Source organism: Hyperoodon ampullatus (assembly GCF_949752795.1).
Source record: "Hyperoodon ampullatus genome assembly, chromosome: 6".
NCBI lineage: Eukaryota > Metazoa > Chordata > Mammalia > Artiodactyla > Ziphiidae > Hyperoodon > Hyperoodon ampullatus.
In genome coordinates, this window is record NC_136919.1 from 78568253 (window position 1) to 78583035 (window position 14783).

The 14783-nt window shown below is 39.9% G+C and overlaps 1 protein-coding gene across 7 annotated transcripts in view; it reads right to left on the reverse strand.

The window, feature by feature from the left end:
- The window catches only part of TRPM3 (transient receptor potential cation channel subfamily M member 3), a gene marked incomplete at both ends in the record, with an annotated part of 817853 nt that overhangs the window by 163028 nt on the left and 640042 nt on the right, over window positions 1–14783 (reverse strand). For all 7 annotated transcript variants that reach the window (XM_079706368.1, XM_079706367.1, XM_079706364.1 and 4 more), the window contains one exon: window positions 312–435. In XM_079706368.1, the coding sequence (XP_079562494.1) occupies window positions 312–435 (124 nt within the window). The remainder of the gene's footprint in view (window positions 1–311; window positions 436–14783) is intronic.

Below are 14783 nucleotides of genomic sequence, written 5' to 3' on the forward strand. Positions count from 1 at the left end.
ATCAACTGAAGCATTTTCCAAGAGGAAACCCATGTTCTCTCTTCACCTCATTGGGTTGAGGCAATCGGAGCATTCAGGTGAGCTTCAGTAGCAAGTGATGCTAGAACCCTGCTGCCCACACTTCATTAGATCCAGGCAGAAAAGTTTCTTAGCTACTGAAAGGAGGAAGCTACAGGGGCCAGTGGAGGCTGAGGATGGTTGTGAGCTTGGCCAGAAAGGAGAAACAGTGGGTGTGTGACTCAAGAAAATGGTTAAACAGACAGAGGGAATGTGGGGAGGTCTCTGCCACACACGGACACACTGTTACCTACCAATTCCTTCTTCTTCATGCACTCCATGAGGATGATGAACAGGTGCTGAGCTTGGGTTCGAGAGTATGTGAAAGTCTTCTGGATGGTCACCAATAGCTGGTCTCTCAAAGATTCGTTTATAAGTCTGCAGTGAAAAAATGTTGAAAACGGGTTAACTCAGCTCCTATTTAGTACATATTTCTGATAAATATAGAACACGAGAAAGCATTATGAGGATTTACTTTAGATAGGAGTTATTTCTTCCCATATTTTTTTTCTATAGCAGTTATTTTGATTGTGATAATTTTTTTTAAAAAGTACATTTAAAAATAAATCCATTTCAACATCTCAGTACCTAAATGAGTAAAGGAAGAAGATGGATTTAGTTCTTTTTTGGCTCTCTCTTTTTTCTTTTATATGGCATATGTCTAATGCCCTCTTGCTCAAATGCTGTTATCAAAAAAATACCTTCAATTAATCCTTTGCATCTTGGTAAAAATTTACTATTAATATATTACTTATTTGAAGCAGATTTAAATTTCACCTTCATGTCTAACTGTGGAAAGTAAAATTTTGTCTCAGTAAGGGATTTCTGAGTATCAATGAGGAGAAACAGGACTTATGTTTCCTCTAAGATCATTCCGTGAAGGTAGTAGCTGATATGGCCCACAATTCAGGTCCTCACTATTTATGTTGAACTTTTGCTGTGTTGTTTGCCAACAAGAGTCTGACCCATAAAGAGGTATTACATTGACTACTTTATTTAAAGATAGTTTTCGTATTATAGAGGAGTGAATTAAAACAAGGAAGGTGCATCATATCAAGTTAAAGCTCAATTATCTCTTGCATATGGATGAATCACAATTAATTTTAACTCCTTTACCACTAGCCTGGTGAGAACTGGTCTATCTCTATCAGCCATCAAATAGCAGGAATGAAAATTCACTTTGTATTAATAGATACTATTCAAAATCAGGAAGATAAAACTTCTCTTAAGGACTAGTGACAAAATTATCATAATTTGCCTAGTACTTTACAGTTTACAAATTGCCTTCACATATGAAGCACCAACAACTCCTAGATAAAATAGTATACTATAATTATTATCTCATTTGGTGCCTACAGAAATTTGATAGACAAGAGATCTGTCCAATTCAAAAGGGAAGGATGTTTTAGCCAGGAAGAGCCAGACGCTTAAGGTCACTCAGAAAACAAGTGGCACAGTCAAAACCAGAACCTAGTTCTTCTGATTCCTTGTCCAGTGCTCTTTCCACTACACCACGCTGCCTCGTATTACACCTTGCAATACACCACTGCCTCTCTTCATCACTGTGGCTACTTGAGCAGGAAATTATAAAATTTCCTTTGTTTCTTAAAAGAAAGCAAGATGAGAGGCTTGAGAATGTCTTCATATCACTGACCTGCTGTGCCCCAGGATTGTGTGAAGATTCACCCAGACCCACGAGGCCAGATATTATGGTGGCCCTACTTTGAGGCAGGTGCACTCCCCATGACAGAATTATACCAAGGATCCTGGAATGTCACTCATCTTGATGGAGGATTGGGTTACCCTTTTGGCCCCCCCAGGAAGATTTATATCATGAGCATATACATTCAGAAAAAGAGAATGATCCAGATAAAGTTGAAAAATGATACCAAATCCTCTCAAGATTACTGAATGATTCTGTAGGACTCTGTACTCTTAGTTGTGAACCACTCTGAAACCATCCATTCATTCATTCATTCAACAATTGCTTAGTGATGTCTGTTTAGTGCCAGACACTGTGGTGCATGCCAGGGGTACAGGGATAGATGAGATATACACACTCACAGCCTTCAATGGACTTACACACCAGTGGAGTAGAAAGACAGGATCCAGCAATTCAACTATAATTTACAGTGGTCAGGAAGTAGAGAAGCTTGTGACAGCTGAATACAATCTAATCTAAGGGGTTCAGGGCAGACTTCTTTGAGGAAGTGCTCTTTTATCTGAGACTTGAAGAATGGAGGAGCATTAGCACTTGAAGGGGGTGGGATGGGGGTGGGGCCGGGGGCTAGGTAAGAGCATATTTGGCAAACAGAACAGCACGAATAGGACTAGTTTGGAGAAAATAAAGAAGGCCAGTATGGCTAGAGCACAGAGAGCAAAAGAAAGAATGGAACAAGATGAGGCTGCAGAAGGGGTAAGCAAGGGCAAGATCATGGGAAATTTTCAAGACGGTGTCAGAGATTTTGGATTTTATCCCCCAGGCAAGGAGAACCATTGAAGGATTTAAGTTGGAGAGTAACATGATTACATTTGCGTTGCCAATTAATTTTCTGTAAGAGTCAAGACATGAGCACTCATACCTGGGCATGTGTCTACTTGACAGTCTAGAGGTTTTTGCAATATCATGTGTACATAAATGTTGTACATGATTAACAACAGAAAAGACTCTCCTGATTAGCCACTTGATAGATCCAATCACTCATCTGCAGGTGTTTAATTTTGACAACAACTCAAAATTTGTTTTCTATTGCCAAACATCTGTAATGAAATCCCAGTTCCCTGAGGTCATTAACTGTTTGAGGGATCTGTCGTCACCTGTACCCAGTCTGTCACTTTGTAAAAATTCAGAAATGATGTACAGCTTAGCTGATTGTGGGCTTCAGTGGCTAGGAGAGCTGAAAGACACTAAGCATCTTATACTTTTTAGTCCAATTTTGCAACTGACTGAAATAGTGGCTTTGGTTAAATCATTTAGCAACAAAAACCATGGATTCTACTTCTAGAAGTACAAGAATTCTCTAGGTTGGTGTTTTCCAGAGTGTAGGAAAACTGTCACTGCTGGAGCTGAGATGAATTTAGGTGCAACAAAGGTGATTTGGTCCTTTCAAAGCATTAGGTTATACTCATTAAACATTAAATAACTGTTATTCCTGGTTTACTTCTTTTTCTGTCCTTCTGATTGCATCAAGAGGAAAATTTCATTTTTGATGCTTCTTTGCCTTTCACAGCTCACAAACACTTACAAAACCCCCCTTTTGACAGAGAAATGACAGGTTTTAGGTCCCCTACTCTTTGCAGAGAGTTTAATAATAGTTTTTAAAAAGATACTGTATAATGGTTTGATGTGTTCATAGTGCAGCAGTGTTTATGACACACAATGGGCTTCACAGAGATAATCTTATTTGCTCTTCATAACAATCTGTGAGAAAAGCAGGTATTAATTCCATTTTGCAGAAGAGGAGACTGTGGCCCAAAGAGGTGAAGTGATGTGTGCAAAGTCACAAAGCTTCATCATCTCAGTGCTTCAGTTGGGTCTATTGAATTCAGCCTTCCTTCCATGGTGTTGCTTTTCCTGATTGTAATCTATAAATGTGCCTTTCACTTTCCTACTCATCTGCACTGGAGGTAGACATTTGCGTGTATTTGTTGTAGGAAATTGCTTTTCCTTTTAGTTACATAGAAAACATCTGAAGGAAATCAGACACGTTTGGAGAAGATAAGGGTAAACTGGTAAATGAGGACAACGACAAAGTGCATTTAGTACCCTGAAGATGACATTTGCTTCTAATTTTCCACAAGTATTTTCTATGCTGACCTAGATGATTTCCATTTGGCACAAATTCTTACTGTCTTCTCCACCGCACCTTTCTTATTTTGTGGCTATACTCCTTATGATACTGGAAGGTCTACTTTCTTGAAATTATTACTTTCCTAGCTCTTTGCATATTTTTTTCTGCACAACACTGGAATGATTTAAAAATCTTGACTGTTATATTTAATCATGAGCAAAAAATAGAAATAAGCTCATTTTAGATTTCTTTTTATAGCACTAGAATAGTGACTGAAAATTTCTTGACACCAAAACATGGTCATAGTATTATGTAAAATTTTAGTTTTAGAACTGGGTCTTTGACAAAGGGGTGCCTATTTATGGAAACTGTTAATTTGTGGTTCCATATGTACCAATGCTATTTTTGGTACACTTCAAATTAGAAGGTTTTCTGATAAGGAAGTGTAGTCATTGAAGTGAGGAAAATCTCTACACTACAGCATTTGTGTCTACATTTAAATGCTGTACTTGTGATCTGAAGCTTTTCGGATGAGTCACAGAGTTATCTGAAATAGGTCAGTGTTCATCCAGTGCTCAGAGTAACCAAAACGTGCCACAGTTTGCTACTAATATTCTGTTCAAATGCTGGCAATTCAACCCACATGTACATATTTTTCTCAAAATGAATTTATCTGCAATATCAGAGTTTTGTTCCTAGATTTAAAGATTGGAAAACGCATTCAGAATTCATTGGGACTCAAACAGCTAGGCTTAGGCTAATGGCTTTTGAGGAGAGGAGCCCTTCTTATGCCCCCACAGACACTCCCTCTTAACCTACTCAGATACAATGTGAGAAAATTTTACTTGTATAAATAAAAACAACTGTTAATAATACCACTGTTTGGGGGCTTCCCTGGTGGCGCAGTGGTTGAGAGTCCGCCTGCCGATGCAGGGGACACGGGTTTGTGCCCCGGTCCGGGAAGATCCCACATGCCGCGGAGCGGCTGGGCCCGTGAGCCATGGCCGCTGAGTCTGCGCGTCCGGAGCCTGTGCTCCGCAGCGGGAGAGGCCACAACAGTGAGAGGCCCGCGTACCGCAAAAAAAAAAAAAAAAAAAAAAAAAAAAAAATAATACCACTGTTTGGTACTTACAAAACATCATTTCCCATGGAATCTCTAATGGTCTAAAAAAAAGAAATTTTATCATTTGCTTGAAACCAAAGCAAAGTACTAAGTACAACATTAGGGCACAGAAAGTTTACATGTCTAAGGTCAGAGACTGGTATTTTTCTTTTTTTCTCTTCCCTTTCTCCTTCTCTTCTTTAGTAAAAGTTACCAGTTCTTCCCAAATGGCTGAGGTCATAAGTAACAGCATGATTCTTCCCAGAGAGGCAGGAGAGCATCATGAATAAAACCATCATGGTCACCAGGGCCAGGATGTCTGGAGTTCAACTGTCACTTCTAGCTGTGTGATCTTGTGCAAATTACTTAGTATTTCCAAGTCATATTTTTTGTATATGTAAAATAGGAATTATAATAGTACTTATAGACTTGTGAATGTTAAATGGATTAATCTTTGCAAAATGCTTAGAAAAGTGCCTGACACACAGCAAGTCCTATGTAAACGTTTGCTATTATTAGCGCTCAGTCCTACAATGCTCCTTAGGAAAGCGTCACTGACCAGCCCTTCTTGTCAAGTAGCACAACCAGTGGCCAGGGCCTCTGTGGGTAATGCAGAGCTCTCCCCTGGGGTCAACAGTGCTCTTTATACCTGGAGACCCCAGCGGTATAAGGACACTCCAATCCTTATACCACTGGGCTCGCCAGGTATGCAGTCGGAGAAATAACTTTCTGACTTCAGAGAGGTCAGAGATCACCATTCTTTCTTACATTTGAGACAGAGAGATACTTAGATTTGGAGGTTTAATTATAATGGAGCCTTGCAAACATCCCATGCAGGCAGCACCTAAACATTCATTCACTCATTCATTCAACAAACAATATTGTGCTTACTATGTGCCAGGCACTATTCTAGAGGTAGAGAGATGAACACTATTCAGTCCTAGCCTCAAGGAACTCACAGGATTGTGTGTCAACATATTCTGGTCATTTATTAATAGGTAACACACCCCAACCTTAGCAATGTAAAACAGTAGTTATTTATTGTGTTGATAATTTTGTGGGCCAAGAATTCAGGCAGAGGTGACTCATGCAAATGGTACCAACAGATCACTAATTGGTTTCTTCTCTATGTCCTCTACTATATTCCCCATGGTGTTGATTGAATGGTTCTCTTACAAGGCAAATAAGAGTCTATCATATCCTTCTTAAAACCCTGCAATAGCTTCCCATCACTAGCAAGATAACACCTCAACTTGCATATGGCATTTAAGGCTTATCATGGCCTCTCTCCCAGCTAGGCTCATCCCCTGCAACTCTCTCACACATATTCTATAAAATGCTATTATCGCCCAAACACACCAGACTCTTGCATGCTTCTATGCCCGTGAACTTGCTGTACCTGCTGCTTGCAATACTCTCTACATCTGATCCCGTCACTCAGGCTCATCATTCATAATTCAGCTCCAAGTCCACCTCCTGTGTGAAAGTCTCTGATTACTACTCTCTTGATGTTCCCATAGCACTGGATACATATTAATTACTACTATGATTATATTGTATGGGAATTATTTATTTACATGTATGTCTCCCTCCAGTAGATTATGAACTCCTTGAAGGAGTGAATGCATCTTCACACTTCCTGTACCTAAGCTCTAGAAGAGTACATAGTTCACTGTTGGTTCTAGAAGCATATCTGTGGATTGACTGAGTGAAAGTGTAGCTGCCTACTCATTAGCTACTCTGTGGCAGATAACCAGGTGGTCTTCCCCATTCCCCTTTGCTCCTCATGCTGGGATGGACTTCAAACCTATTTGGGAGAATGAGAGAAGTGGCATAGGGTTTTGCCTCTCACCCCCCAACAATCTGATTTTCTTGATCGTTTTTCATTCAATCAGATCCATCTCTAAGAAATATTCTAGTTTTTCTTTAAACTCAAAGGGTATTTAGAAATGAATTGGCCACCAAACTCAATAATCTATATTTGGTTCTACTTCTGGAGACTGTTTTCCCCTTTTGAATTGCTTTGTAGCTCATCAGGAGGAGATGCATATTCACTGTGTCTCCCCCATAATGCTTAGGGCAATGTCTTGCCCATAAAAGTGCTCAATAACTGTTTAAAGACTTTTAAGGATTTCAGTGATATCAAGATAATTCCTTCACATAGATCTTGGTGTTTTTTTATGGAAGTAATTATATTACATAAAAATCAACTCACTGTGATAAACTATAATGGAAAAGAATATGAAAAAGAATGATTATATATATATAACTAAATCACTTTGCAGTACAGTAGAAATTAAAATAAACTGTAAAGCAACTATACTACAATAAAATAAACTAAAATTAAAAAGATCAACTCAACATACACCTACATTTTTTCAACTAATTCCATGTCATACATAGAAGAGGTGAGGTCAGTTTTGCAATCTTCTATAGAAGATGGAATGTTATAATTAAAGCACTATGATATGGTGCCTTTGGCTGGAATCCAGTTCTTTCATTTACTAGTTGAGGGACCTGAGGCAGGTTATTCAACCTCTTTAAGCCTCCATCTCCTTATCTGTTGAAAGGGGGTAGAATGTCTTTGTAGGTTGATGTATTTGGAAAAAGATAAGGTATAGAAAGCACCTAGCACTGTTCTTGGTATGTAGTAGGCGTTCAGTAATAAGCAGTTTTTTCTTATTATGAAATACCCCAGGGGCTTTCGCACCTGCAGGGAATCCCAATGATGTGCCCAGCTCAGGGCTGAAGCAAGGTATTGAGTATGCAAATTAGCTGGAGGAGACCAATTCTATGGAGGAGGGAAAAACTGCAGCATTTCTATAAAAGTTGGACAGAGCAGGTCTGTGAATGGGATGGAAAAGGTTATAATTGTTTTTAATTTACTTTATCTTATTTTATGTATTTTTTTGGCTGTGTCAGGTCTTCGTTGTTGCGCGCGGGCTTTCCCTAGGTGTGGCAAGCAGGGGCTACTCTTCGTTGCGGTGTGTGGGCTTCTCATTGTGGTGGCTTCTCTTGTTGTGGAGCACGGGCTCTAGGCACGCAGGCTTCAGTAGTTGTGGCATGTGGGCTCAGTATTTGTGGCTTGCAGTTTCTAGAGCACAGGCTCAGTAGTTGTGGCGCACAGGCTTAGTTGCTCCGTGGCAATGTGGGATCTTCCTGGACCAGGGCTCGAACCCGTGTCCCCTGCACTGGCAGGTGGATTCCTAACCACTGCGCTACCAGGGAAGCCCAAGGCTATAATTCAAAACCGCTTAGAAGGGTATCAATGAAGAGAGTTCATTAGCTCTTGTATTATGTTCATCAATGTCATGTAAAAACAAACAAGTGATGCTAAGATACCCTAAAACCACTACTCTAGATAATTTTATGTCATCTTGAAGTCAAACTGCTGTTAGTATCAGAACTGTTACTTGAGTATGACCTCCTCCTGAAGCTTATATTTTGATATTTCTAGAGTCTGTGTGTTCTAGGAAAAGTGCTAATCCGAAAATTCTATTGAGGAATTTGAAGTTCAGGATAAAGGAATGATACAACTTTAGAACAACCACTTTACAGATGAAGAATCTGAAGCCTGAACAGGTAAACTGACTTGCTAAAGATTACATAGCTGAAAGCATCAGAGCTGGGCTTAGAGAACAAGAGAATAAGAAGGAATAATCTTTGACAATGAATTATACTAACCTAAACACGTAGGCTCAGCTCAGTGTAGTAAAGTTAGTGATTCGTTTAAACGATTGGATACAAGAGGAGATTTCTTCTGTTTTATTCCTGAGACAGGATGTTATATATCTTATATGTGAGAAGACTGAGTAATCTGATTTCAAGGATCCACTACTTTCTCAGAGTTACTCCCTTAACTTAGCAGATGCCCCAAGTTCCTTTTAAAATTAATTAAAAGGCAAACAACAATTTTGCTCAACAATTAGAAGGCCTAATGTGATATTTCATGTTAAACTACTTAGCTATAATTGACTGATGTTGATGTTTTTCAGGAAGCACTAGTTGGATAGAAAGTTGGGGAAGATGTGAATGGAATGTAGAAAAGTGACCAACTACTTTGCCCAAGTTTTACTGAGGATCAGCTCCAGGTACAAATGGCCTTTATTAGCTAAGACATGTTAGAAGTAGTACCTCTGATCTTGTTTGAGCATCTGGCCTAGAAAAGTTGTTCACCTGGGCTTTTCCTGAGGGTTTCCATCTAGCAATGTGAGGTAGTTAGAAGGATCTTAGAGAAGCTGCTTATAACTGGGCAAGATGCACATACCTTGATGGTACAGTCTGCTCTCTGGCAAATTTCACCTACCACTAACCATAGAGTGATGTGTCTTACATTCCTTTCTTTCTACTTACCTTCCTACCTACCTACCTACCTATCTAATATCTATCTACTTTTTAAAACCCACTCTACAATCCGGAGCCAGATATAGTAAAACAGAAGGCTTAGATACACATACAAAAGGAAACAGAAGGTAGGTGGTGAGGTAAGGTTGAGGGTGGTGCTAAGAGAGGCAGTTAACACCTATTATAAGACAAGCTTTGTGCTGTGCATCTTGTATTTGGCATTTCATTAAGAAAGACAGATTAATCTAAGAAAATTCTAACAAACTCTAACTCCTTGGATGCATGGACTACATGTTATATTACTTATGTACTCCTTCTCTCAGTGTTCATGGGCGTGCTGTAGACAGAGACTTTTCCTCTACCTCCTTATCTGGATTCCCCTCACCCTTCTCCTTTTCCCCATAGTATATCACCTTCTAAAATGTTCTACAGGCTTATTTATTATGTATATTACTTATTATCTATCTAACTGTGCTAAAATTTAAAATGTAAGCTCCACAACAGAAGAAATGTTTGTCTATTTGGCTCACAGGTGTGTTTTTGCCCACACCTAGAATAGTGCCTGGAACATGGCAGGTGTCCAAAAATATTGAATGACTCAGTACATAATGTTGGTTGGATGAAAGAACGTAATTTAAAAATGAAGGCAACAATTTCTAATAACATTGGAAATCTGTCAGACATTCAAGGGTTCCTAGTGTGGTAGAATCCCATTACAGAAATGCCAGAGCTGTGCGAGCTATTAGCCACATGTGGCGATTCAAATTTAAATTTGTTACAATTAAATAAAATTTAAAATTCAATTCCTTAGTCACTCTAGCCACAATTCAAGAGCTCAGTGCGTATCTGATTGGATGGCAGAGATATAGAACATATCCATCATCACAGAAAGTTCTATTGGATAGCGCTGCTCTTGAGGCAGAGGTGCCAAATCCTCAACCTTAGTCAGGGACTAGCAGGAAATTAAGGTGAGAAATCCTGAACAGCGTTGGCTGCATCTCTCCAATTCCTATTCTTCTCTTTGCCTTTGGTTATGAATGTGCCCAAGAGTAGAAATTGAATTGTTGCCAGAGGATATGGGGACTGCCACATGGCCAGGTAGCTTCTCTGCTGCCAAAACTGTAAGGAAAACACATCCTCTGATTTCATTCCAAGTGAAATCCCATCAGTGAATACTGCACATAGCCAGGCAAGAGGAATAATCAAACTTTTGTTGTTTTAGGCCCTGTATGAGAGACAGAATCAGAGCTGGACTGAGATGTGTAGGCTCCTTGGGCAGGCAAAAACACTGGCACCTCTTCAACTGACATGCTTTAAACGTTGGTCCAACATTTAATTCAAAGGAGAAGTTAACCAGCATATGAAACAAGAAGGAGAAGATGGAAGCTGGGTGCAGCTTCCTCTGTTGCTCGGAGTAACTCAGCTCTGGGGCAAGTAAACCTCCTGCAGTTGCTGGGGCCCATTTTCCTAGGAGGCAACATGGTGCAGCTGCTAAGAGCAGAGGTTCCAGCCCTAACCTTCCTAGGCAGACCACTCTCTAGCTGTGCGATACTGAACTTTCCTAACCTTTCTCTACTCAATTTCCTCATTTATAAAATTGAGATAATTATCATAGCTACCTCACAGCATTTATGAAATAAAGTGTCTAGATCAGGCTCTTGCATGTAGAAGCTTTAAAAAATACTAATTTCAACTCCTCAAGTATGCTAGTGGGGGGAGGGTCAGGGGTGTGGAGGAAAAGGGAGTGGTAAATACCATTTCTCTTTCAAAGTCATTTGTCAAAGTATTCCTTCTAACCCTATATCTTACTCTATGAGATGCTGGGGCAAATATAATTTTCTCTATTTTTGTATGTATTCTGTGATGAATTAGTTCCTAGCTTTTTGAAAAAGTTATTCTTTTTTCTAATACATTATCCATTGGCGATTGCACTTTGTCCCTCAGTCCTGCTCCAAACAGCATCACCCCACAATAAAGAACTTCTTGTCCCTCATACCCTATGCATTATGCTTGTGTGAAAAGGCTCATATCATCAGATAATTTAAAGACTGATGTGCTTCACAGTGTTGATAAAAAAACCTGAGTATTTCCTAAGTATCTTTTAGGCAGATAAGGTTCTTATTTTTCCCCTGGTTTCATAATTCAGTGTGCTGCTTGATGCGTGCCTGGTAGCGATATACGCAGGCTAGCTAAAAGATTTTGTTTTTATTCAAGAATAAGAATAGACATCCATGGTATTTTGACTATAAATTTCCTTCTTTGCATCATTGCTAATCTATCACAGTAATCTTTCCGGAGTCCAGATGTGGCCTCAGAACCACTCTCAACACATCATCCTAGGAAGCCACTACTGGTTGATTATTGTTGACACTCAAGATGAAGGGGCTTCCCTGGTGGCGCAGTGGTTGACAGTCCACCTGCCGATGCAGGGGACACTGGTTCGTGCTCCGGTACGGGAAGATCCCACGTGCCGCGGAGCAACTAGGCCCGTGACTGAGCCTGCACATCTGGAGCCTGTGCTCCACAGCAAGAGAGGCCGCGATAGTGAGAGGCCCGCGCACCGTGATGAAGAGTGGCCCCCACTTGCTAGAGAAAGCCCTCGCACAGAAACGAAGACCCAACACAGCCATAAATAATAAATAAATAAAAATTAAAAAAAAAAGATGAAAACTCGTCATCCCTCTACCAAAGATAATAAATCTCAAATATACTGTCAAATGGTGAAAACCAATAAGATCATAGGGTCAAAGAGCTCCAAATTTTAGGCCTGTCTCTAAGACACTGAACTGTGGTTTCCATGGAGTTAGAAGAACCGATTCTTTATTGCTTACTTAAGACCTTTAGGGGGTCACTGCTCATGGACGGACACTTCATTTACATTAAATAAACCCAGAAAACACAATGAACATGTATATTAACTCTAGGATGGTTGTCCAACAATTAGGACAATAAAGGACAGGCTTTATTGAAACTGAATGGAGACTTTTCTAGTTTGTACTTTTCAGAAGTACAAACTTGAGTTAACCTTGGAGTCCTACTTTAATGCATCTTTAGTGTTTCTCTGGATGAAGAAGCTTTTGTAAGCAGGTAGTTACTGCTGTAAATAGTCTTCATAAATCCTGTGGCTCATAATCAACATCTGAGAATTGCATGCGAATCTGAGGGAAATCCATTAAGAACATCCCAAACATTATCTACTATTAATGATCACTGGGTGAGATGTTAATACACTGTATTTTTAGCAGCTGCAGGTTCTAATGTCAGCCAGGTTGATTCAGAATTCATTTCCCCTAAGGTAGAGGGATTAAATACCAGGAGAGTTTATTATCTGCACCTCACCCAGATAAGTTTTAAATGTATTTGTGGGTTTTTAAGCCCTCATGAGAGAGAAACTATGCACTGGACTTCAGAAAGAAAAATTTCCTAGAAATTAAGTGGGTAAAGAAATGTACATGGACATCTCATGCTAAGGCAGAGAGGCCTATGGCAGCATGCTGTGCTTGGAGAGCAGTGCAGGGGGACAGTTCAGCTGGGTTTCGGGTAAATGGAAGCTTCATTGAGATGGTCCTAGAGAGACGCTGGGGCCAGAATGCAGAGTCTTGAGTTTAAGTAAATGAATGTGGACTTAACCTGTAGACTAATGGTCTTCAACTGGGTTCTACAAAGAAGCCCCTGGAATTTTGAGGATGAGCTCCAGAGCTGCTTCAGAACTGCTTTAGTGGGTGAGAACCAGGTGGAGAGAAGGAGGCTAAGCCAGTGGTTCTCAAAGTATGGACCCTGGGCCAACAGTACCCATATCTCCTGGGTGCTCCTTTGAAATGCAAATCACCTGGCCCCAACCAGACTTACTGAATTAGAAAATCTGTGGTGGGGCCCGGCAATTCGTTTTAAGAAGCCCCCTGGGTAGTTTTTTTTTAATGCTAATGGTTTTTTAATCTTTTTTGGCTGCACCAGGTCTTAGTTGCAGCACCAGGGATCTTCTGTGCGGCATGCTAGATCTTTTTTAGTTGTGGCATGCAGACTCTAAGAAGCCCTCTGGGTAATTCTGACGCAAGGTAAAAATTGAGAACCAGTGGTCTAGGCCTTCTATCCCAGCTTCAACAGAGTAAACCTGTGTCTTGTCTGTTTTATAAATGGCACTTGTACCAGAGATTTCATTTGAGAAGGGGTCCAGGGGCTTTAAAGAAGTGAAATCAATACTAGAGGCAAGTGGGAAATTGGGACTCTAAAATGGTTATCCATTGCAATCGTCAAGTTAAAGGAAAGTGAGGTAATACCTTCTAATGCTGAAGTTAATGGCTCCAGTGACTGTCAGTGGCTTCTCAAACAGCTGAGAGCCATCATTCACAACCAACTAGCATTACTTCACTTTTAAGTACTATTGCTTTTCTCATCCTTTTTTCTTTCTCTTTTTGAATTGTTCATACCTTTTGAACTACTCAGAAAATAATTTTCAAGAGAAATAGGGAGGTGAGCTGAAGAGCTTAAGAAATCCATAGAAATAAAAATACTAACAGAGAAGTCTCCCAGTCCTGTCTAAATGCATATTTTTATGCTGTATGAAGAGCTATAGCTTGCTCTTCAAGGGAAGAATTTTCAAGTCTGACAGATGTTTGGAACCAAGAACAGCTGTGATAAAGAAAGAAATGAGGAGATTCATGCTAAATACACTTTTCAAGTCAACTGGGTTCCAAAGACAAAGTTTGGCAGAGAGTACAAAGTGCTTGTGGTAACAATGCAATGACTTGTGTGAGTAGAATGCACATGAGGCATAGAAAGTGAAGAAGCTGTTTTTGGAAACACCAGAGAAATATAAAGAGAAATCTAATTTTTATAAACTTTAAAAGAGCTTCTGCAGCCTCACAGATATAGAGAACAGACTTGTGGTTGCCAAGGAGGGGGGATGGGGGAGGGATGGACTGGGAGTTTGGGATTAGCAGATGCAAATTATTATATATAGGATGGATAAACAACAAGGTCCTACTGTATAGCACAGGGAACTATATTCAGTACCCTGTAATAAGCCATAATGGAGAAGAATATGAAAAAGAATGTATATACATATGTATAACCGAATCACTTTGCTGTACAGCAGAAATTAACACAACATTGTTAGTCAACTATACTTCAATTAAATAAATTTTTAAAAAGTTTCTGAAAGTGTGGTCCATGGACCACTCTTATTGGAATCATCTGGGGTTTTGGTTTCAAATACAGTTTCCTGCACCCCAGCCCAGCTACACTGAATCAGGATGCTTAGGGGACTTTTTCTTTCACTCTCCAGGTGATTCTCAGGCATGCTGAAATGTGATAACCACATGCTTATTTTGAACGTTTTCTATATAACAAGTGGCCAAGAGTTAGCGAAGCAAATCTCAGGGGAACACAACTGGTACCTTTGAAGTCTGCACTTGCATTGATAGGCTATCTAAAAGTTCTGGGCAGTGGTTCCCTAAAAAGGATTTCTTTACAGTAATGGATTACCCAGC